General features: G+C 56.6%; 2 protein-coding genes across 2 annotated transcripts; both read right to left on the minus strand.

Annotated features, from left to right (window-relative positions):
* Positions 1 to 514: 514 nt before the first annotated feature.
* C7H6orf15 (chromosome 7 C6orf15 homolog) lies at positions 515 to 1,685 on the minus strand. Its single transcript, XM_075553827.1, has 2 exons — positions 1,619 to 1,685; positions 515 to 1,407 (listed from the first exon to the last, which is right to left on the minus strand). Exons 1-2 carry the CDS (start codon positions 1,683 to 1,685, stop codon positions 515 to 517), a joined length of 960 nt encoding a protein of 319 aa, XP_075409942.1.
* Positions 1,686 to 5,227: 3,542 nt separating this feature from the next.
* Positions 5,228 to 9,205, minus strand: CDSN (corneodesmosin). Its single transcript, XM_075554144.1, has 3 exons — positions 9,121 to 9,205; positions 6,306 to 6,837; positions 5,228 to 6,257 (listed from the first exon to the last, which is right to left on the minus strand). The coding sequence occupies exons 1-3, from the start codon at positions 9,203 to 9,205 to the stop codon at positions 5,228 to 5,230; spliced, it is 1,647 nt and encodes a 548-aa protein (XP_075410259.1).
* Between the last annotated feature and the right edge of the window lie 15,054 nt (positions 9,206 to 24,259).

Here is a 24,259-nt window from a genome sequence, read left to right on the forward strand (position 1 = left end):
AAGCTTCCCTTCCAGAGTCAAAGGTCGGTGTCCACAGCTCTCTGAGTCTCTGGGAAAGGAGGGGTGGTCAGTCCTCCCCTGACCCCGGGGCCAACTCCCGAGCCTCGCCCTTCTTCCGGCCACAGGGGCCATCTCAATGAGCCTCGCCTCCCTTTTTCAGGATCCAGGACAATTCTGGAATCAACTTTCCCAGCTGGCCAGGGGAGACCCTGGGCCTCCGCCCTCAGACACCTGGGCTTTGATCTTCTGCCAAGGCTGGGCAACAGGAGAGCACCTGGAGGGAGCCAGAGGGACATGGAGAATGGCTGGCGGGGACAGAGCCCAGTCACTTGATGGCCGGACAAAAAGACACACAGAGAAAGGCAAATTCCATCCGCACTTGAGTTTTATTGCTGGGCAGCGCAGCGGGCAGGGTAAGCAATGAGAAGTGGGGGCAACACTGGGGACAGGCTGATTCGATCTCGTTTCAGGTCACTCTCTGACATCTAATGCAGAGGCTGTCCCTGTCACCCTCCTACCCCCACTGTGGCCCAGCGTCTTGAGAACTAGGGAAGTTAGCTGGGACATGCCAAGAAGAGCCAGGAGGCCGAAGAATTCTGGGAGGAAGGCGGTTATGGGCACCTGGGGGTAAATGAACATTTCCCCCGGGGGCCCCTGGATTCTGATGAATGCTCCCCCAGCCGCCTCCTGGATATTGATTCCCCCAGCTGCCACCGGGATACCGATTGATACCCCCCCAGCTAGTACCTGGGTATTGATTCGTGATGCCCCAGTTTCCTGCTTGGAATGGTGGCGTGGGCCTTGTACCCCAGCCACCTCCCCAGGACACACCAGGATTCAGGGCCCCCCAGGGATGCCCAGGCAGACGCGGGTAAAGGATCCTGTTGATAAGCGACCAGGGTGGGCGCTGGGCGGAGAGCCCTCCCTGGGCTCCCGAGGGGAGAAAACAGCGTAGACCCCTGGGCTCTGGTTCCCGAGGAAGGAGAGATGAATCCAGGGAGGTCCCTGCAGATAGTGCAGAAGAGCCTTCAGGCCGAGAACGGCTGCCCAGAGGGAGGGCAGCAGCATTAGTGAGGTAAGATAGTCCTTCGAGTGGCGCGTCCCCAGCCTGGTCCTCAGCTGCAGCAGCCATCACTGGCCAATCCCCCTCAGGGGGCCAAGAGTCCAGAGAGGGCAGCCCCTCCGAAAAAGGCAAAGTCTGCACCCAAGGACCTCCTGCAGGCTGGGTCCCATCAAATGGAGACGTCTGGGGCTTCAGAGGGTCCCTGGCTAGGCTATTGGACCCAGCGTCCGGCTTGGGTTGGGCATGTCCAGAGTTGGAGGGTCTGGCCAAGGAAGGGGATCCAAGCCCCGGCAAGGCTCGGGGGACTTCATCCCCCACTGCATTGATGCTCCGGGCAAAGAGACCTGGGAGAAGGGGAGACAGAGCACTCAGTGAGCCCATGGGTTGGGTTGGATCCCAGCACGCTCCCTTCTTTCATTCCCAGGTTCCCGAGCCTTCCCGACTCCAGCTCTTAGCTCCTTCTGGACCCACATGTGGCTGCATCCCTGCCCTTAATTCCAATGCCCCTGAGAGCCCCACGCCCTCCTGCCCCTCTGTCCAGTGTAGCCTCCATACCTGGAAGATGAAGACAGACCAGGAGCAGGCCCAGCAGCGCCCACGTACCCACCATGTGGCCCTGCATCATGCTCGGCTCCAGCATCTCCCGCAGCCCCAGGAGGACAAACCCTTTATCCTGTCCGTGGGGCGGGGGACATCAAAACAGGCTGGGCCAGTGGTTTGGAGACAATAAATCTCACATTCCAGCCTCCTTTCTAATTCCATCTGTGGCAACAGGTGCCGCTTGCCTGTCCCAGAGGAAGTTCTGTCTCTGCCCCACCCTGGCGCCTGCCCTTGAGTTCTCAGGCCCTCTTGATCCAGCTGCCTGGGCTCACGGGCAGTCCATCGAAGACTGCCAGCTCGAGCCTTGCCCTTGTCCCTACACCTGCACATGAGGAACATTGTCTCTGGGGGCCTGGTCACTTCTGCTCAGTGTCTGCCCAGCAATAGAAACATCGGTTCTCATTTCTCCCCTTAGGATCCAACTCTTTCTCAAGCACCCTCACCTTCCCTGCACTCTGGTCTAAGGAAGGGGACACGTGCAGGTAAAAGAACAGGCCTGGCTCCCACCCTTAAGTGACGATGATGATTCCTTTCCAATGGGTGCAGCAACAAAGGAGCGCAAACTGGCTGACGCATGATTATCTTGCCTTTCTGTTGGCCTAAAACTCAAAATGGGCTTCATTGAGTCAAAAGCAAGGTGTTGGCAGGACTGTATTCAGGGAGAAGCCTGCCTCATTGCCTTTTCTAGCTTCGGAAGGGCAGGGACAGCGACTCATGGCCCCTTCTCCCATCTTCGAAGCAGCAACCACCGGTCAAGTGCGTCTCCCATTGTTTCACCCGGACCTTTCTTTACACGGATGGCTCTTGTGATACTGGATCCACCCTGCTAATCCAAAATAATCTCCTTGCTCTGCAATTGCTCGGCGAACAAACTTCAGCAGCACCCACAATTTCCCTCTGCCATGTAACCACGGCTTCCCAGGATCAGCATGTCGACGTCTTTGGGGGGCTCGTCGTTCTGTCTCTTACAGACGGTCAAGTGTGTCCACAACATATAAGGGAGCGAACGAGAGCCATCGTTCCCACCCAACAGTACAGGAGGGCATTTAAGAACTTGTGGGGTGACAAGGGGTTGATATTGCTGGAGGCAGATGGTGGCATAAGGACTCACCAGCCGTTTTGTCTACTTCAAAATTATCTGAAATGTCTCATGATGAAAAATTCGGAAATGCCATTGTCTCCACTGCCCAGATTAGGTTTGCCTGGCCACCTGAGGACTCCCGCTCCAGCCAATTCCCAAGTGACTCATTCCCAGGGGAGTGAAGAGCTCCTTTCCAGATTGGCCGATGGGTGAAAGGCAATGGCCCTTTGGAAAGGCAGCCACCCCTTTGCAAAAAACTCTGGATCTTGACCACATCCAGTTCACCTTCCCTGTGATGCCAGCCCATGGGCTTCCAGTCATCGTAACTTCTGGAACAGCTCCCGGTGCTGGACCAAAGGGGAGTTGACCGTGATGCAGGAAGAAGCCAGGCAGGACTGTTTGGGAGCCCTGCCGGATAGCCCGCCGACCCTTCAGGACCACGTCCCCACCCTCCACGCAGGTTGTTTCTGATCGATGCAATGCTTTTCTGTTGGTTTGGACTTGGACTTCCAACGGCCCTGAATCTGAAACCAAGGCACAATGATGGGTCAGTGGTGAGATCCTCCCTGTCCACGAGGGAGACTCAGGCTTGATTCCCAGACCAGGCACCTTCTGCGCAGCCACCGCCCCCATCGATCAGGAGAGGTCTGGGTGTTGCTGTGATTTTGAACGTGGTCCAGACAAAGAGACACTAGGAGGAAAGGTCTGGCAACGTACTACGGAAAATCAGCCAACAATAACACTACAGATCACAACGGTCCAATCTGTAATTGATTATCTAGAAGGGGCAACACTGGACATCACCTGCTTCCATTGAACCTGGTAGCCACTCTGGACACTTCCCCCCAAGAGGGTATGGCTTACATCCTAAGGGAGAGCTGAATTCCTTCACAGCCAAGCAGAGCTTCCTGGAGGTGGCTTGTGCTTGGGGTGAGGCCCTTCCTGTAGAACCAAGCACACCCCACTCTCTCTCCGCTCCTTGAGAGATGAGGGCTGCAAGGGCTGCCTCCCCCTCCTGGCCCTCAAAGCACCCTCTCCACCGGCTGTCGCTCTCCACCTCCTCTTCTCCATTCCAGTGCCCTGCCCTCGCTCGCCCACCACTCTCGCTCGAGAGCCACAGCAGAGGCCCACGAGCGTGGCGGTGGAGAGGACACAGCTTGTCCCCCGGGCTGGGACCGCATTCTGCAGTCTAGTGAGTCACTTGCTTGGTTGCACACCCATATGGCCATGTTCCTTGCCTCTCTTTCTTTTGACTCTCCGCCCTCAGCTCCCAGAACCACACACGCCCAGACTCCTTCTTAGTCATTAGGAATCTGGTCTGGATTGTTGCATCCCCGGCCTTCCCATGGTGCCAGGTGGCCCAGAAACCCAGGACATGGACACTCAGAACTCAGAGAGGATAGCGTCCAGCAGGTGAGCGGGCAGCTGGTAGAGGAGAAGGGATCTGGTAGGGAGAGGGAGGAAAGGATGAGGAGTCTACTGGGGGTCGCGGTGGGCCTTAGGCTGAGTGGGGAGTGGAAGGAAAACCGATTTCCTGAGAGAAAGGAGTGGGAGGAAGGATCGGAGAGATCAGGCAGACTCTGTATTCAGTTCAACAAATATTTATTGTTCTCCTGCATGGGAGGAGCATGTGAAGAGATACTGGGCCAGCTTATTCATGGAAATGGGGGACACGAAGGCTCTCGAGGCAAAGTGGAGCACCCCCATATCCTAAGAGGAAACCCAGAACTCCAAGAAGGCAAAAGGGCTGCATCTAGTTCACACCGTTTATTGAGCCAGCATCCAGGGGACCTAAGGAGCCTGCTTTGATCTCCACGGACAACCTGGTGTCTCCCTCACAAAGGCAACATTTGAGATCCCAGGGAATGGCATCCAGGAAGAGGGCTGGAGGGTTGGGGGGAGATGTCCAAAGGTCTGGTGAGCTCCATGATAGGGCGAAGGCAAAGGTGGGAAAGGGGTCATGTGGAATTGGAAGTGATTTCCCCATGGATACATTGGTTGGTCAGGTGGTGAAGAGTCCACTCTGAGGTCCAAGATACGTGCAAAGCGGCCACTGTTTACAGACAGCAGTTTGGAGGCTGCTGGATTGGGCAGAGAGGGAGCGGACGGGCTGACTTGCTGGAAATCTTGGGGAGGTTTCCCGTCGAGAACCTGATTGGGTGGAGTTGGTCAATGGGCTGGACCATCTCAGAAAAGGTTTCCGATGGCAGGAGACAACCCGGGAGTGATTCTCTGGCAGAGAGGCCGTGGTAGGGGACTGGCATCTAGGCAGCGGGAGGGAACAAGGACAGGATTTTGAGGCAGCCACTTAGGAGAGATGAAGGTGGTGCGTGGAAGGAGCGCCTGCCACCTGGGGGTGCCAGAGAAGTAGACCTTGTCTCTGGAGAGCGAGGAGAGCAACTGAGACAAGCTCATGCCTGACTCCCTGGACGCTGCCCCGCTGGGAGATGGCGTGCCACGTGTGTGTGCCCGCCAAAGATGACCTATGAACTCTCGGAGAAATCTCCCTGGGGGAGAAACACCTCAGGGTCAGCTAGCTGGGGCCCCAGAGGTTTCACACGGGTCAGAATGTCCCTGATGGAGCGGCAGGGCATCCTTCCAGAGGTGGCGGGACCACAGGGCTTGGCGCCAGCTAAGGGGTCAGGTTGGGGAGAGCCATCAGGACCCCCACTCAACGCCGAGGAGGAGACCGACAGGCAAGGGTGACCAGAAGAGCTGGCCTTGCTGCCACAGGGCTGCAGGATGATTTTGCCTCTGGACGGAGAGCTGGAAATGCTGCCAAGGGAGCCGGTGCCCGGCGAGGAGCATGGGCCCTGGGAAACACTGCCACAGGGATGGAAGGATGAGCTGCTGGCGGCTCCAGAACTGGGCAGGGAGCACGGCCCCTTGGATCCCGCGAAGCCGGTCCCGCAGGGCCGGACCCCACCGGAGCCCACAGGCTGGAACACAATGGCGGAGGACGCTGCCGGCTGGTAGATGCTGGAACTGGAAGCACTGTGGCTGGGGATAATGGGGTTGCTGGAGAAGTATTTGCCCTCGGAGATGGGGGGCCCAGCGGCAAAGGAGGGGACTCCTGGGGAGCCTCTGATGGGGTTCTCTTTGGTGAAGTAGCCCACAGGGTAGATCTTACCCCCACTGAAGGTCATGCCAGGAACCAAATAGCTATTAGAAGACCCACCGACTACCTGATAGCCCCCATTGGATTTGTCTACCACTGAGGTGATAGGGGGGCAGGGCTTGCCTGGAAGACCCCCATTGTGACAGGGGCCACCTTGAATCACCCCAGGGCCGCCAGAGCCATGCTGCTCGACCACCACCACCACGGGCCTCTTACCCCCCGACACGGTGTGCGAACCGGAGATGTAGGAGCCCGAGTGAGACACAACGGGGCCCCCACTGCAGGGAGAGTCGGGGACATCTGGACTACAGGGGCGAAGGTTGGAGCTGACCCTCTGGCCACCACTGCTGGAACTCCAAGAGCTTTGGGAAACTGAGGCGCTTGAGCTTCCTCCACTCTGGGAAGAGCTTATGACCATGCGGGGCGGCAGAGCGGAGCCGGACCCTGCCTGGGAGCTGCTGCTTCCGGACTGCGGGATGTTGGATGGGTTTTGCAGTGCCGAGCCAGACCCGGAGGAGTAGCTGATCTGGGAATACTCTGAGCCTGGCTTAAGTCCTGACGATCCTGAAGAGAAGGAAGAACTCCCCTGGGAGACACTGTATCCGCTGGACCCACTGATGGAGCCACCACTGGAGCCGCCACTGGATCCACCACCGGAGCTGCCACCACTGGATCCACCACTGGAGCCGCCACCACTGGAGCCACCACTGGATCCACCACCGGAGCTGCCACTGGATCCACCACCTGAGCTGCCACTGGAGCCGCCACTGGATCCACCGCTGGAGCTGCCACTGGAGCCACCACTGGATCCACCGCTGGAGCTGCTGCTGGATCCACTGGAACTACTATGGCTGCTGGATCCACTGTGGCTACTCGAACCACCAGTCCCAGTGAGACAGGGGTTATTGGGGGAGGTGATCCGACTGGGGTCCTTGCAGGGGTCTGGGAAGGCCCTGATGCTCTTAGCCAAGGTCCCTGGAAAAGAAAGGGGTGGTTAGTAAGGGCCAGAGAGGCGGGCTTTCTCTCCCTCACCCCTCAGCCCACTCTGGTCATCTGTCACCTAACTTGTCCCAGAAGGAGCTCCGGGGGGGCAGGGGGTGGGAAGGAGGGGGAGAACTGCTTGTCACTGAGACGGCAGCGCAGAGATAGCTATGTTGCTCTGCGAGGCAGGGGGCCAAAGCTCTACCAGAAAAGGAACATGGAACCCAGAGGTGGGAGGTCCCCACAAAGCCAGCTGAAGACAAGAAGGGATAACAAAGTGGCGGGGGCCGAAAGCAAGCCCCCCCCCATGTCCAGATGGGGAAAGACTGAGACTCTGAGAGGTGGGGACATCGATCCTCAGGGAAGAAGCTCTGGGAGAGGAGGTGGGGACCCCATCAAAGGAGAAGACAGGAGACAGAACAATGGTGGGGTGGGTGGGAATCAAGAAGAACAGGCAGAGTACAAAGGACAGGCTGGGCAAAGAGAAACGGTGTGGCCAAGGGGCTGGGGTGAGGGACAAGGTGCCTGAAGCCTGAGATGCAGTCCTGGCCGGGGTGAAGGGTAGACAACCGTTTCCTATAGCAGCCCTGCCCGTGACACAGGAGCCCTGGGGTGGGTTGGAGGGGTTATGCATGGGGCAGCAATCCGGCGTGGTCAGCAGTTTGAAACCACCAGCCGCTCCGTGGGAGACACTCTGGACTTTCTAGTCTTGTAAACAGCTAAAGTCTCTCGCCACTAGGAGTCGCTATGGGTCAGCTTTGACTCCACAGCAGCGAGTTTTGGGGCCAGTCAAGCTGGGTGTGGACCCAGACAGAGGGTTCCTGCCTGTTGCTTCAGAACCTGCTCGTACTAGCGCGACAGGACACCACACCCAGAGACACCCCTGTGCTCTCCGGGCCAGCCCAGGATCAACAGGAAGGAACCCTACTCCATGGCCGGCGGGTGACCACGCTCGGCTTCCCTCCCTCCCTCCCCACCCAGCATCACGTGCATCTGCCTACCTGCCTGCCCTCCACCTAAGCCCATGTCAGCCCTCTCCTGACTTACTTCCCTGGGGGGTGAGGAACCATGCATATCTTAACTGCCTCTTTGCTTCCCCACCAACTCCCCCTTTCCACTGATGGCCTTCTGGCTGTCCACTCCAGTCCCACGTGGCATGGGCAGAGCCACATGCATGCCGGCTGTGACATGGGGCTGATACATCCGGAGAGGCTGGCTCTGTGCAGCCTTCTGCGTGGAATGTTTGAAAAACAACATGCATGGGGTTTGACTAGTGATTGATTTTAAACTGCGGGACGCAAAGTTGATGATCTAAATTGCAAACCCCCGCCCTGGATGTATCACTGAAAAAGGCTGGAAAGAAAAATGCTAAAGCAACCGAGTAAAGCACGGCCATGATGCTTTAGGAGAGCCCCCAGCCAGCAACCCCACCTTCAGAATCTGGGGGGGTCACATTCTCTCCTCAAAACGAGGCTCTGATACCGCTCCATGCCAGGTCCCTCCCGACTCTGCCCACTGCCCCCTGCAGTCCATGGTGCGCATTCGATAAGTACTTCTCCTCGGCTCCCCGGCCCACTCCACACCCTCCAGACCATGGGGAGGGTCACAGAAAGGCCTCAGAGGCCATGTGTACCCAGGGGTCACGAGCCCAGGCAGGGAGTCACCCAGCCTGGGTTCGAATCCTGGCATTACAACTTTCTAGGTCTGGGACCTTCAGCCAGGAGTGCATCCGCATCGGGCCTCCGCGTTCCCGCCCGTGTTTGTGAAATGGCAACAAGTGTTTTTTCACACAACGGTCGTGATGATCGAAGTGCTTCGAATCCGCTCTGACACACATTAAAAGGTCTCTAAAAGTGGGAGCGATAATGATTCACTGCTGACTATCCCACCTTCATGCCCTGGCCCTTTAATCACGAGAAGGACAATAACAGTACAAAAATGAACATCCATTAGCCCTTTGGGACTTCCAAAGCACTCACCACTCCTATGATTGAGTTTCAGACCCTCAGAGAAGCTAGGTCTGGGGCTCTGATTTAGTCAAGGATGGCGTTTCCGGAACTCTGCCCGTTAGGGACGCTCTCCTGAGGGGCCCAGGCAGAGGATCCCAGGTGGATGCCTGTCTTCCGCTCACTAGGTTCTCCCTCAGTGCCGCGGCTTTGTCCAGGACCAGATCCCCACCAACCTTCCCAACTCAACTCAGGTGTCCCTCCTGGGTCCTGCTCGACTCCTAGCACCACCCCCACCCTGCCGCCATCCCCACCTCACCCCCAATCCTACCTGACAAGAGGAGAGTGACCAACAGCACCACCTTCAGTCCATGCCCCCCCACACACCCTGGCCGGGGTGCCCTCGTGAAGCCCATCTTGGACCGTGCTGCAGACTGACAGCAGCTCATGGACACACGGTCCTTTATGCCAGGGCTGGACATTCTCCGGGCAGGAGTCACTGTGGGCAGGGAGGGGAGGCGGAGGGACTGGTGCCCGAGGAGCTGGGCGTGGCAGGGAGGACCCATAGCAATCAGTGGGAGCATCTGCCAGCTCAGCAGCAGCAGGGGCAGCACCTGAAGTGTGGGTACCCATGGCCACGGCCGGCCAAGCAGTTCCTGCCACCTGACCAGCCTGTGCCTGGCTCCTCGTTCTGCATTGCCCAACATGGAAACTGTCCCCGCGGCTGCCCACTCTCTGGCAGCCACTCTCCCCAGATGCCCCATCACTTGGCTGCTTCCCTTTCCTCCACCCCTGTGTGAACCTGTCCTCTGACTCCCCATCCTCCCATTGTCCCCCATCCCTGACTCCCCATCCTCCCATTATCCCCCATCCCTGACTCCCCATCCTCCCATTATCCCCCATCCCTGACTCCCCATCCTCCCATATCCCTGACTTCCCATCTTCCCATTGTCCCCCATCCCTGACTCCCCATCCTCCCGTCATCACCCATCCCTGACTCCCCATCCTCCCATTATCCCCCATTCCTGACTCCCCATCTTCCCATCATCCCCCATCCCTGACTCCCCATCCTCCCATTATCCCCCATCCTCCCATTGTCCCCCATCCCTGACTCCCCATCCTCCTATTATCCCCCATCCATGATTCCCTGTCCTCCCATTGTCCCCTATCCCTGACTCCCAATCCTCCTATTGTGTCCCATCCCTGACTCCCCATTCTCTCATTGTCCCCCATCCCTGACTTCCCACCCTCCCATTGTCCCCCATCCCTGACTCCCCATCCTCCTATTGTGCCCCATCCATCCCTAACTCCCCATCCTCCCATTGTGCCCCATCCCTGACTCTCCATCCTCCTATTGTCCCCATCCCTGACTCCCCATCCTCCCATTGTGCCCCATCCCTGACTCTCCATCCTCCTATTGTGCCCACTCCTGACTCCCCATCCTCCCATTGTGCCCCATCCCTGACTCTCCATCCTCCTATTGTGCCCACTCCTGACTCCCCATCCTCCCCTACTCCCAGACATGGACATTTCCCCTCTCCCTTCCAGCCATGGGGGGTCTGCCCATATCCCCCAACCCCAGTCCAGCAGTCTGTCCCCCTGGCGTTTCCATGGCAGTGCCTGGTTCTGCATCCTCCTTGGGGTCCTGTCACTCTGCCTCCGCTGTCTTCCTCCAAATTCGGTCTGCACTCAAACTCCCACTTGTCCCCCCACCCAGCACTGCCTGCTCCCCACCTTGTACATGCTCCAGCTGGTTTTCACCTCTTCGTAAATAGAATTTGTTGTTTGTTTTTGGCAGCTTGTTAGGCTATAAATCACATGGTGAGTCGTCAATTCGTGTAAATCATACAATTAAATATTTCTACAGGATCTTTAGAATGTTTTGTCACTTTAAAGTACACACACTCACACCGTGGCAGTCATTCTCCAGTTCCTCCCAACTCTCCCAGTTCAAGGCTACTATTAGTCTGTTTTCTATCTCTGTAGATGTGTCTGTTTGGGACCTTTAACTTCAATGTCATAGGGTTGAGGTTCCATAGGTTGAGGTTCCATAGGGTTGAGGTTCCATAGGGTTGAGGTTCCATAGGGTTGAGGTTCCATAGGTTGAGGTTCCATAGGGTTGAGGTTCTTCCACGCGCATCGGTGCATCATTCCTACTTATTGCCAAATAATGTTCCCGAGTGTGCATGTAGACCTGTTCCTGGCATGTTGCTCCCAGCACGCACTGTCTTTACAGGACAGATTCGAACTGTCCTGTGTGGTCCCAGCCAGGAAGGAGCCTCCTTCCTCTCCAAACATGGGCATCCACATGCCCACAACAGGCTCCCTTCTGGGGGCTCCAGGGACAGCTTGGTGGGGGCAGGGGTGCTGGATGCCAGGGTCTCAGTCTGGGGCCAGGCCTGGGCTGGGTAGCCCTGTCATAGCTGGGCCTCGGTTACTCACAGGTCACTCACAGCCCTTCCCCCACGGCTGGTGACCCTGAGCACGAGGCTAATAGGCTACATTTGAGAAGGTGGTGGCCCTGCAGGCAATGAGCCAGCTCCCTGGCCTGGATGAGTGGACAGGAAGTGGCCAGCTCACACTGGGGCACACCGGGACCTGCAAAGAGGGTACTGGTTTCCCCTCTGATGGAGTCCCCTCCCTGGTCCTACCCTGGCCAATTAATTGCTCACTGGCATTGCCAAGAGTATCAGTATCAGAGGGAGGGGCCCAGAAGCCGGAGGCGGGTCTAGCTACTCTCCCCTCTCTCCAGCCCATTGGGCCCAGAAGCCCCTGCTTGCCACACCCTCTCCCCTGTGCACAACTGTCCCCAGCCCCGGATGCTGTGGGGGGAGTAGGTGGGGGGGTAGGGGGTGGGAGGGGGGGGCTGAGCTCTTCCTTTCTCTCGGACCCTGACCCATCTCCAACTCCAGTTCAGCACAGTCCAATAGAACTGTCTGCAATGATGCAAATGTGCTATAGCCTCTCCGCCCAACACGGTAGGTAGCCCCTGCCCCGCACGGCTGTTGGGCACTTGGAAAGGTGCTCGTATATAACTGCGGAGGCCACCTTTTCCTCTGATGTCATTTTACTTACCTGCAGCTGAGGCTGAGGCTGCTGCCTGACAGGGCGGAGTGAGCATGAGGTGGGGGGGTAAGTAGGGGGTGGGGGTGGAGAAAGCTGTGGAGAGAAGACAGACTGCCGTGGCAGCCCCTAGAGAGGACACAAGCCGTGGCATCAGACCCAGGATGACTTCGGTTCACATTTTAGCTTTTCCCCTGATTTTGGACAACTTCCTGAATCTTGACTTTCTCGCCCATAAAACGGGGGAGACCAGGCGGCGTCTTGGGTGAGGCCATAGGCTGCTAGCCACAAGGTCCGAAGTTTGAGACCGCCGGCTGCTCTGAGAAAGGGGAGTGAGGCTTTCTGAGAACCACGCGACTAGTTCTCCTCTGCCCTGCCGGGTGTCACTATGTCCAGTGAGAACAGACTCCATGGCCTGATGGCCGGGAGTGACAATGGTTCTGTTGTCCCTCTCGCCTCCTAGTACACTTTTCTTGTGGAGATCCAATGAGAGACATCAGAACAAGGAACGCGGGGGGATGCGGGGTGGGGCCCTCGTAGCAGGAGCACTCAGCTGCCTGCCCCCCACCCCATCCCCCGTCGCCCCTGCCTGCCTCCTCCCACTGCCAAATCAGATGGGTTTGCCCTTGGCAATTCTGCCCAGGTGACTAGAAGCATCTCCTTGGCGCCCTTCCTGCCCCAGACAGAAGGACAGGGAACAGGCATGCGGCTGTTTGGTTGCTTTTCCCAGGTGTCACTACGGCCCCTCCCTCCCAGACTCTCTGGCTCAGGCCCTCCTCCCAACTGTCCTGTGACCTGGGAGCCGGGAAGGGAGTGGCAGCCAGGAGAGGGGTCAGAACCCGTCTGGAGTGTGGTAGAGAGGAGGCTGAAGAACAGCAGGACCTGTGGGTAGGTTATTCTTTTCTGACGAGCCAGAGGCGGCAACGTTGGTCTTGCTGTCTCCCGCGCATTCCTCTCGGGTGCTGTCAGGTGTCCAGGCCAGGGGAGGCCCAGTCTCTCTCGGCCTCCCGCCAGATTTCCAGCCTCCTACACAACTCTCATGTTGAGCCGCATTCCTGCCTCACGCTGAGCTCCCCTTGGCAGCTCTGTCCCCTCCTGTTCAGCTCTCTCCTCTCCACCTGCCTGCCCCTCTAGTGGCCTGATTGAGTCCTCTGCTGTCCTTCCTGACCCTCCTCCACACACACCCCCTCTCCAGCTCATGCTGAGATCCTAGATGCTTCCCTGTGTTTGTCCACCCTGATCCACAAGGAACCTCTCTCAGCAGTGAAAAGCTGAGGCTAAGGAAGTAGACTGCTAACCGCAAGGTCAGCAGTTCAAAACCACCGGTCACTCCACGAGAGAAAGCGGGGAGCTTTCTACTCCTGTAAAGAGTTACAGTCTTAGAAATTCCTGGGAGCAATTCTATCCTGCCCTACAGGATCCGCTTTGAGTCGAGAAGGGACCAGGGAAAGACGGGGAGAGAAAGGACACTGGCCGATGCCCAGCACGGGCCAGGACAACCTTCTGGAATGCTCCTCTCTTGATGATGCCCACAGTAGCGCAGGCAGCTGGGCTGCATCCCACAGGCTCCAGAATCCACCTCTGACCCCAGCCCGTTAGTGATCATGTATGGGGTGGACGGGGTGCCAGAGATGGCACAGGGCAGCCCGGCCCACCACAGAAAACCAAGCGCAAAGCCAGCTCCGTCCACAGGCAAGGGACTGGGAGCCTCTCCCTTTTATCATGAGAAAGGCAGGTGGGCCCCCGCCCTAGGTCACGGCCTTCTATGTCAATGTTCCTAACTGTATGCTTTGTCCACTGCACGGACAAGGAAAGTGATTTTGGCTGTGCCCTGAGGAGCCCCCTAGAGAGAGGGAAGGCCAGAAGCCTCCCATCACTTGGCTCCAAGGAGGTGCCAGGCCTTTGGCTGGGCCTCGAGCAGAGAGCAGGGAGCAGGCACTTCAGGCTCAGGGGCCTGGCAGGGTTTAGGAACAGTGACTGGCTGAAGTTGGCGTGTGAAACCCCGTGACGTGGAAGAATAATCTATCATGCCAGACTACCTCTTTGAGGACTACGGTGCACCTGACTCAATTTAAGGTATTTTCAGCCTCTTCATACACATGCTAAAGCTGGACTGGGAGTATAAGGAAAATCAGAGGGGGGTTGATGCATTCAAATTCCATGTGGGTGAGGAATATTGAAAACACCAGGACCTGACCCAAAGCAAACAATCATATCAATGCAAACAAGGGGGAGAGGAGTGTCGACCCAAAGCCCCTCTGTAGACAATTGCACATCCCCTCACTACAGAAGGATCACAAGGGAGGGACTAGCCAGCCAGGGTGCAGAACAGCTTTGTTTCTCTAAAGTTCCCACACTATCACACCTTTTTCTCTTTGATGCCTGATAACTGATCCTTCCTGAGCCACTTGATCACACAGGCTGGTGTGCTTCTTCCATGTGGGCTTTGTTGCTTCTGAGCTAGATGGCCGCTTGTTTACCATCAAGCCCCCAGACGCTATATATTTTGATAGCCAGGCACCATTAGCTTTCTTTACCATGTTTTCTTGTTCACCCGCTTTGTTTTCAGCAGTTGTGGCTGAATTTTTAATCGCTAAGCATTAAAGAACAACTTCCCTCTAGTTCTTTAATGTTTACACACACACACACAAATCATGACCCCAGTTCTACCTGACAAATCGGGTTAGACCAGAGCATGTACATGGGTACAGATAAGAGCTCTCAACCCAGGACAGATAAACTCCTCAGGAACAATAATGGGAGTGGCGATACCATGAAGGTAGGGGGAAAGTGGGGGCAGAAAGAGGGAATCGGTCATCATGATCGACGTATAACTGCCCCGCCTCCCACCCCTTAACCAGGGCGACGAACAACAGAAACACGGTTGAGGAAGACAGGGATGGTGCAAGATATGGAAATAAGAACTTATTTATCAAGGGTTCAAGAGGGTGAGGGAGGGAGGGGGGAAAGAGGAGCTGATACCAAGGGCTCAAGAAGAACGATGGTGGCAACATATGGACAAACGTGCTTGACAGGATGAATGCGTGGATTGTGATAAGAGCTGTAAGAGCCTCCAGTAAAATGATTATTAAAATTGTTTTCAAAGAAAATAGCATGGCCTGCCGGAGCAACTATCTTGGAAGAAGTACAGCCAGAATGTCCCTCAGAAGCAAAGCCGGTGAGACTTCATCTCAGCTATTTTGGGACACATGGCATCAGGAGGGAGCCAAACCCAGGAAAGAGCATGATGCTCAGAACAGCACAGGGTCAACCAGCGGACGGACGGACGGACGGACACAGTCGCTACTGACACAGTGAGCTCACGTGCAGACATAACGAGGAGGCTGCCACAGGGACCGGGCGGGGTGCTGTTCTGGTCGGGTTGCCATGTATCGGAACCAACCTAATGGGGACTCATCATACCAGGCAGAGTCCAGGGGTGGTACAAATAGCTGACTGCTGACAGAGAAGTTGGAGGTTCAAGTTCACTGAGAGGAACCTTGAAGGAGGAAAGGTCTAGCAAATTTATTCCAAAATACATAAGCCGCCGCTCTACTCAGACACCCGCTGGGTCACCAGGTCTCAGAATGGATTCGGGGGCAACTGGGAACCGCAAGCCAAAGGAATTTGGAGCTTTTACACGGAACGGTGTGACCATGGGATGAGCCAGGGAACAGGAGGATTTTGAAGAGTCAAACAGCTGGCATGTCTTCAAACACCATTAGTATTTCATTTAAATGTATCAGAAGCCCTTATTGTTTTCTGTAAGCAAAGACCCATATGCAATCAGGGCTCCCTACCATTGAAGCCAAGGCACCCTGGTGGCCTAGTAGCTACATTGGGCTGCTAACTGCAAGGTCAGCAGTTTGAAACAACCAACCGCTCTGTGGGAGAGAGATGAGGCTCTAGACTGCGGTAACAACTGACAGCCTCGACACCTCACGGCAGTTCTAGCTGGTCCTGTGGGGTCGCTGGGAGTCAGCCTGGGCTCGATGGCAGGGAGGTGGAGCACCCTCTGGGTCAGCCCATGACACCATAGCTGTCTGTATGAGCCTTTGTTCCACAGAGGAGGGAATGGACTTGACCTCGCTGGCCCCAAAGCGGCACACGAGGGAACAGAGTGGGCACTCGGTTTGGAGAAGAAACCCAGCACTGGAGGACTCAATGCCCAGGGAGGGCCCAGTGGCTCTGGACAGCTGGTAGCAGCTTACAACTTAATGGCAGTGGCTCGTGAGACTGTCCCTAAACCCTGTGAGAACTCACAGAAAGTCCACGCCGGTGTGCAGTCCCTGGTAAGCATGTGGGTCACACGTTGGACTGTTGCCCCAAAGGTCAGTGGTTCTCAGCTACCAGCCAGACGAGGCTTTCTGCTCCTGTCAGGATTTCTAGCCTCCTCACCCCCGACAGGGGCTGCTCAGCTCTGTTCTGTAGGGTCACTATGAGTCAGTGACCCCACAGGGGACAGGAGCAGGGGTCTTTCTGGAGAGAGGGTACCAGCTTTCATCAGAGTGGGAAAACCAATAAAACCCAAGACAAGCAAGCCCACAGCTCATACAGTGCCTCCTCCGCGCCTGGGCTTGGCACCCCCTCAGCCCTGGAAATCAGGGCGGAAGTTCTGGAACAAGTTTCTCATAGAGGGTCTTTGGGGGAGCCCGGGCTGCAGCTGGGGTGGGGGGAGCCAGGGCAGGAGGTGAAAAGCAAAGAGACAGGGAGCCTATGAAACACTGCCCACGGAGTTAGACAAGTCGGTCCCACAGGACTCGCATGGTCTGGTCCCACGGATGTGGAACCACTAGACGCGTGCCTTCGGAGCCCAGCCGAGTGGTCAGCATTCGGCACGGAAGGCGTCCTGGAGGCTCAGTGGGTTAAGTGCTTGCGGTCCGTGGCCCAAGGCACCAGCCCCAGTAGGAGGAAGATGTGCCGGGCGCTTTCTAAGACTGCAGCCTAGGGAAAGTCTGTGGGCCGTCCTAAGGAATCACTGTGGGGAATCGGCTGGAGGGGTGGTGCGAGGGAGCAGGGAGAGCAAGCTACGCCTGTAGGAAACGGGGTGATGGGAGAAACCAGGGGATGGCCAGTGGTGACAGTGATGAAGGCCACACATGTGAAGCTTGTGGAGATGCCACGGGCCGGGTCACCTGGGCCACCACACACCAGACTCACCTCGGAGCCAAACAAGAGAGGAGTGACAAGTTCCAAAAGGGAAGCTCCACCCCTCTCTGGCCGGTTCTCATCAAAGGCATGCTCCTCTCCTCCTCACTCTTACCCCATCACACCCACGCCACCCGCGATGGACTCATCTCGCGGGCAACAACACCCTCCTCGCCCGCCTGTGGGAAGCTGGCGCTCCTGGCCCACTCACAGGAGGGCATGTACTCCGGGTTGTTTTTCCTGTAGGCAGGATGGGTGGACCCAAGTCATTCACAGAATTCCCCAGGTCCCACTCGTGATCGGAGCACAGAGAGAGCACTCCTCCCCTTGCTGTACTGGACCGGGCCCCTCCAGCAGTGGTGCTCCACCTTCCTCATGTCGCAACCTTTTCAGACAGTTCCTCATGGGGTGGTGATGACACCCCCTAACCATAAAATTATTTCCATTGCTACTTCACCACTGTCGTTTTGCGGAATCTGGCGACCCCTGTGAAAGGGTCGTTCCACCCCCAAAGGGGTGGAGACCCACAGGTGGAGAACGGCTGCCCTTGAGCTCAAGGGTTCCGAGAGCAAAGGGTTAAAGGGCGCCAGACCGAAACCAAGGCCATGGTCACCGAGTCAGTTCTGACTCATGGCAGCGCCACCTGTCCCCAGGTGACACAGGAAGACTGACCCCAGGGCTTTAGTGGGCTGTGTATGTAGCCGTCACAGGAGCTGATGTCCAGGCCCTGCCGCCGCGGCACCAGTAGGAGGTTCCAGCCAACCTTTAGCTGAGTGAAAAGAGAGCACACCGTTTGTGACGTCCAAGTTTATTCTCCACTTCTGGGTCTTCCTCTGGGGAATGCTCCCCCCACGGCTGTGGTAGATGGGCAGTGGGGGCCCCACGTACTTCCTGGCCTAACTCCTGTGTCCTCGCCTCACATGAGCTCTGCAACTTGTAATCTACGCAGGGATTCGCCCCATAGCAAGAACGGTGGCCTGTGGGCTCTGCCACCCAGAGCAAAGCCCACGTCTGTTCACCCCACACCAAGCACTTAGCTGTGGCTGGTTCTAGGTGATCTCTCGGAATGAAAGAATACACCGGTCCTTTACACTTCCCTTTTTACCCCACCCCCTTACCCTGGAACACAGCTCCCTCCTCTCCGATCCCAGATCACCACTCACACCACCAGGAACAAAACCCACCAGAGTGCTGGGGTTGGGTAGCAATTGGAACAACCAAGGCCTGGCCTCCAGGAGTGCCCTTCCAGCGGGGAGGGAGCAGCCACCTGGGCACTGACACAGAGCCACTTGCCAGCTTGCCAACCTGGGCTTCCCCAGCCCGCCCACATTCCTCTCAGGTGACTTGTCTCTGCCAGAGTTTCTCTTTTCTCTGTGGGACTTGGCAGCCTGGCAGCCTCCTTCAGCAAATCCTTGAGCCCACAAGGCCCTATAAGGAAGTGTTGGGAATGTCCCTTGGATAAGTGTCAGTCTGAGGCTGTGATCTGTGGGCGAGTGCTGTGTGCTTTAAAAGCCCCTAGGTGAAAAAGCAATAATACTTTATAAATTATCAAGGGGGAGGGAGGGAGGGAGGGAGGGAGGGGGAAAATGAGGAGCTGCTAACAAGGGCTCAAGTAGAAAGCAAAGGTTTTGAGAAGGATGAGGGCAACAAATGTACAATGTGCTCCACACAATGGATGGATGGATGACTTGTGATCAGAGTTGTACGAGCCCCCAATAAAATGATTTCAAACAAAGAAAGGAAAATTAATTGATTGATTGATTGAGTGAGTGAGTGATTAAAAAGTCAAAGCCCCGAGGTGGTTCAGTTAGGTGCCACCACCCCAACATAGCACTATACCAGCTGTGACTCGTTCTTCCGGGAGTCCTGTCCCTCTCCCGCACTGGACACCGTGGTGTGGTCGGCACTCAGCTTAAGGGTCTATAGGTGGCACCAACAGGTCAGGGTTCAAATCCACCCAGAGGAAACGCAGAAGAAAGGCCTGGCGATGGCCTCCAAGAAGTCGCGACCTTGAACACCCCGAGGGGCAGATCTGCCCCGGCAAGAAGCTCCTCAGTGGCCCTCCCCGCCCTCTTCTCCACGGGGCTCCTTGGGAACCAGCTTCTCAATTGCAGCCTGAGCCTCCACTTGCTGCTCTCCTCCACCCTCTCAGCAGCTCCTGGGCCTTCGGAGGACGCAGGCCTGGAGACTGGACTTCAAGAAGGGCAGCACTGCGTCCCCAAAGAGGAGGACTTCAGCGGAGGGGCGGGCAGTGGGGAGGGGGCAGTCTGCCGTCCAGTCCCAGCGGCTTCCTCTCCTGAGGAGGGGAACGCAGAGGCTGTGATTAACTCCGGACTAACAAGCATGTTTTCTCCTCCCTTCTCCGTTCTCTAAGGGAGGGCCGGGGAAGCCGGCAATCCTGTCTGCTCGGCCCGTACACCTAGTAAACAGCCATTCTTGCCAGTGTGTCTATTAGTGCTTTTTACTGCGATCGGTCACCCAGAATTAGAGACCCACTGAGTGCGTGCTCTCCGGAAGCCTGGCAGGGAGGGTGCAAGGCGGGGGTCACAGGGCATGGACAAGCTTGCCCTCTAGGACCTGTTGTGCTCTAGGGTGAGGCTAGCTGGGCCTTCGGTGTTGTCACCAATGGGGCCTGGGCCCATCCCCTCTCCTGTCTGGGCTGTCGGCCTCCCCACAGCAGGACCTTCTCCCCTCGCCCGTGTTTCCCAGGATGCACCGGAGGCCAGCACCAACACAGGGCAGCTCTCCTGGACCTCAGGGCTAGACCAGCTCCTCCAGCACAGCCAGCAGCCCTCTGCACCTGCCAGCTCACAGCCAACATGTGCCCAGACAGGCAGGATGTTTCCGATGCTCTCCGCGGCCCTAGGAGACAGGAATCCCTCCAGCTCACGACCAACCCCTGTGAGCGGAGTTGCCCTGCCTCCACACCGTGCCAATCTCGGCGAGATTGAAAGACAAGGGGCCACACGAGGCTGGTCTTTCAGTTAACAGGCAAGCGCTTAGCCCTACGGGTCACTCAGGGACATGTTGCTTACTCCTTGTAACTGGGCACCTGGCCTGGGAGCCCTGCGACTGCAGTCCACGTGCCACCCCATGCTGCTTGCCCACTTCGCTGCCCCCACTGGAAGGCGAGCCCCTGGCGGACAGAGCCTCTGGGCTCTGTCTCTCCCCCTCTCACAGTTCTACAGCTGCGTGTCTGGTTCATGGAAGGAAGCAAGTACAGACAGAGGATGAGTGTGGGGGTCATTTTCCTCAGGGACTCTGACCTCTTGGTAGTGCCGTGGGCATCAGTGGCACCTAATGGAGGTGGGAGTGAGTGGGGCGCATGATATCAGGTAAGGCAAACAGGCAGAGAGCAAGGGCACTAGAGGTAAACACCTCAGAAGTTTCTAGGCTGCCCTCTTGTGGCATGCCCCACGCACCAGGAACGTGGTCTGTCCACGTGGTCCTCCACCCGAGGCCAGCAAGCCCACACTGACTCACTGAGCCTCGACAGAACCGAGTAGAATGGCCTTTGTCCATTGCTGACACTCTCGAGCCTCGTCTTTCCCCTGCTGGGCGACTGGTGCGTTTGAACTGCTGTCCTCGCGGTCTGCAACCCAACGGGCAGCCGGCTACGCCACCAGGGCTCCCTCCCCGCCTGGTCAAGGAGGTGAACGATTATCTGAGAGCAGTCACGGAAAGCTGATGCCAAGGTTGCCCCGAGGGAAGAACTGGCAGAGTGGAGACAGGAATCCAGGTGACCATCTGACCATCTGATGCCCCCTGCCCATCACGGGGGTTAAGACTATGCCGCAAAGAGGGCGTGACCTGGGAGGTGGGTGGTTACTGACTCTGCAGACGATGTTCTTTAAAAGAAAAAGGAGCTGCCATCGAGCTGATTCCTACTCTGGGAGTGCCGGAGGAGTGCTCTGAGGTGGAGGGGGGGGCTGTGGCTTTCTAAATAGCCTTTCCCACAGCTCATTCTTCCAAAGGAGACTGAGTGCCAGGCGTGTCTCCCCAGGGGCCTCCAACCTTCAGTATAGCAGCCGGGGGGTTTTCCCTGGCCGCACCACCATGAACTCCTTCCCCAGACTCCAAACCAGCCGCCACCGAGCCGCATCCAACTCAGAGCGACCCTATCGGCAGAGCCTGTGAGTTTCCAAGGCTGTCGATCTTTACAGGAGCAGAAAGCCTCGTCTTTCTCCCTCACAGGGGCTGGTGGGTTTAAACCGCTGACCGTACAGTTAGCAGCTCAATGCATACCCCACGACACCAGCAGGGCTCCTCAGGTCCTCCTTGGGGGGCAGCGAGGGGTTGGGGGTGGTGGGGAACCTTAGGCAGTGGATTCCCTTTCGTTCAACAAGTTGTCTGAGCCAGTGCCAGGCACCTGGTGGACACTGAATTGAAGATTGGATCAATAAAGTAAAATGTACAGTAAGAGAGCTCCTGGTGAGGCCAAAGGAAGTTTCCGATCAAATCCATCTAGAGCAGAAGATTGGCAGAGGCGTTGGGCCTTCCTGCCCTGGCTCCTCCCTCAGGTGTGCCCCGCTCTAATTGAACTTTTATCGCATTTTCTGGTCATGATGCACATGTTTGTGTTTTCCTAGAACACATTGCTCCTGGAGGGCAGGGAGGGCTGGGACTCCTCCCTCGAACTGTCACCGAAACCTAGCATCTGCACATAGTAGATGCTCAATAAAAGCATGTGGTGTGGCCCTTGGGTGGACCAATGAATGGGTTGGAGCTCCTCCTGGCCTGCCGATCTTCAGAGAACATCCTGTCTGATCCCAAGGCTCTGTTCACTGGCCCAGGGGCTGAGGGCTGGGCCGCAGGTTTTCTCAAGGTACCTGGCAGCTCTGCTGAATCAGCTTCTATAATTAAATTGCACCTTGAGATTAGTTGTAGGCTCCTGGCTCTCATTGGCCTGGCATTCATTGACTCGTACCTGGGGTTCTGGGTTATTGTGCTCCTGCATCTTGTCTGTTATTGAAGATGCTGACTCCGTATGGACCTCAGCTGGACGTCCTGCTGGCCAAGGCACCTTCCCGTGTAGATGCAGTCAGCCCAGCTCTGTCTAACAAGGATGGATAAGCTAGACAATGGGCCCCTTTGTGTTCACATTGCACACCCTCCAGGCCCACTCGGTCTCCTCCCCAGCACATTCAAGCGTCAATACCCACAGCCTATTAATAGGTATTGATATCTCTAATTATCTCACGCCCCCCTCTTTCCCTCTCCCACTCCCCCACTTGTTGTGTTGGGCAGAGAAGGACCGGTTCGGAGCCAGGCAGGCCTGCGCCTACACTTGACATGGACCATCTGTCCAGGAGAGAAGGGCTCGAGACGGGTTAGGCACAGTCGCAGCTGTGGAAACAAATGGAAACTAAGCAAATAACTGGCGCAGGTCAGCAGTTCGAACCCACCAAGGAGGCTTTCTACCCCGGTAGAGGCTGACGACCTCAGACAGTTGAAGGAGCAGTTCTAATCTGTCGCACAGGGTTGTATCCACTGGGGGGCAGTGGGTGATGGGGATAAGAGCGGGCAAAGGCGACAGGTTCAGCCACCGGAGGAGCTTCGGCAGAGACAAGGCAGGGAGGAAAGGGAAGCTGGGGGGATGTCCTGGTTGGGAACCCGCAGCAGGCTGACTAGAAGGACTGCCTCACTGTGATTGACTGAGGAGTGGTTGTGGTTGTGGTTAGGTACCATCCAGTTGGCTCCAGCTCATAAGACCACAACAGGGCAAAACACCGCCTACTCCTGCGTCATCCTCACAAGTGCCCCTGTGCCCAAGCCCATGATTCCAGTCACCGTGTCATGCCATCTCCTTGAGGGCCCTGCTCTTTTTCTGCTGCCCCTCCACTTTACCAGGCATGATATCCTTCTCCAGGGGCTGGTCTCTCCTGACCACATGTCCACAGTATGCACGTCTCGCCATCCTTGCTTCCAAGGAGCGCCGTGCCCATACTTCTTCGCCATCCGACTTGTTTATCCACGGTGCTTTGGGTGGAGGCCTTCATGTTGGCCCTGACTCACGGTGACCCCCACGTGCATCTCGGTTCAGTATCCTAGCAACACACAAACCGCTGTGATAGCAATACACAAACCGCCGTGATAGCAACACACAAGCGGTCATGACAGGCAGGTGGGTAGCTATGCTGGACATGCGCCACCTGGGAATTGACCCCAGGTCTCCCCCAGGGCGCCATGTGACATCGTGGTTATGTGTTGAGCTGCTAACTGTAAGGTCAGCAGTTCAAAACCACCAGCCTCTCTGAAGGAGAAAAATGAGGCTTTCTACTCCTATAAAGAGTTACCGTCTCAGAAACCCACGGGGTAGTCCGACCCTGTCATCTAGGGTCGCTGTGAGTCGGAATTGACTCGATGGCAGTGAGGCTCTCTCCTGCTGGGACGATGAACATTCTACTGCAGAATCCATTGCCTTTCTCCAGCAGGGCTTGGATCACGAGGGAGCTGCTCGTGATCAAGCAAGCCTTGACCCTTAGGGGGCTGGTGGTCGCAGAGGTAGCCGCTCAGTTTCCTGACCTGGTAGTGCAGAGAGTGGTTTGACTTCCTGGTCAGGTGCTGTAGGCTGTGGTTGGGAAGTCTGTTTTGATATATGGCCCGGCCACTGTCCTCGCGCTTATGCAGTGTCCCCCTGGCCTCAAGAAGCATATGCTTTGGCGGGGGACACTCAGAGGGCCTTCAGTGAGGACCAGGCTGCAGCCAAACATCTTGCTCAGGAGGACACTAGGACTTGGGAAAACCACAGCAGACAAGCTCAGAACTGAAATGCACCCGTGTGGGCCGCTAGAGCATGGCTGTGCATATGAGATGAGGACACAGCAGTGAGAGCAAGCGAATCAAACGGAAGGAGGCGGAATTGCTATGGACTCCCGTGGCTGTGCTTTCTGCCCTGAACCCTGGTTTCACCTGGTTGATTGTTCGATTTCTGCTAAGAACAGCGACTGGGGTGTTGAACAAAGGACTCGAAACCAGGGGCTCTAATGAGAAGAAAGTACGAGACAATATTCCATGTGAAAATGTCCAAGATTTTTATTTCTTTTAATGAAGAAGCCCTGACATCTTACCGGGAAGAAACATCAAGCAATAAACCAGATCTGGAAAAGATGATAAAGCAGCTATTAAAATGGATTGACCAACGTTTGAAAGAGCATAGCACTCAGCGTTCGAGACTGGCCGATGCTCTCTCTGTCCACACCAGAGAAACTGTCCAGATGACAGGAACATTTTCATGTTAAAATAGCGATGCAGGCCTA

Source organism: Tenrec ecaudatus, chromosome 7 (genome assembly GCF_050624435.1).
Source record: "Tenrec ecaudatus isolate mTenEca1 chromosome 7, mTenEca1.hap1, whole genome shotgun sequence".
Taxonomy (NCBI): Eukaryota; Metazoa; Chordata; class Mammalia; order Afrosoricida; family Tenrecidae; genus Tenrec; species Tenrec ecaudatus.

Excerpts from the sequence above, each read along its gene's own strand:
- C7H6orf15 (XM_075553827.1), bottom strand. The coding sequence starts at position 1,685 with ATGCAGGGCCACATGGTGGGTACGTGGGCGCTGCTGGGCCTGCTCCTG. Across the intron at positions 1,408-1,618 it reads GGTCTGTCTTCATCTTCCAG|GTCTCTTTGCCCGGAGCATC; the intron begins GTATGGAGGCTA and ends CCCTTCTCCCAG.
- CDSN (XM_075554144.1), bottom strand. The coding sequence starts at position 9,205 with ATGGGCTTCACGAGGGCACCCCGGCCAGGGTGTGTGGGGGGGCATGGA. Across the intron at positions 6,838-9,120 it reads GGTCACTCTCCTCTTGTCAG|GGACCTTGGCTAAGAGCATC; the intron begins GTAGGATTGGGG and ends TTTCTTTTCCAG. Across the intron at positions 6,258-6,305 it reads AGCAGCAGCTCCCAGGCAGG|TGGAGGAAGCTCAAGCGCCT; the intron begins GTCCGGCTCCGC and ends CTCTTCCCAGAG.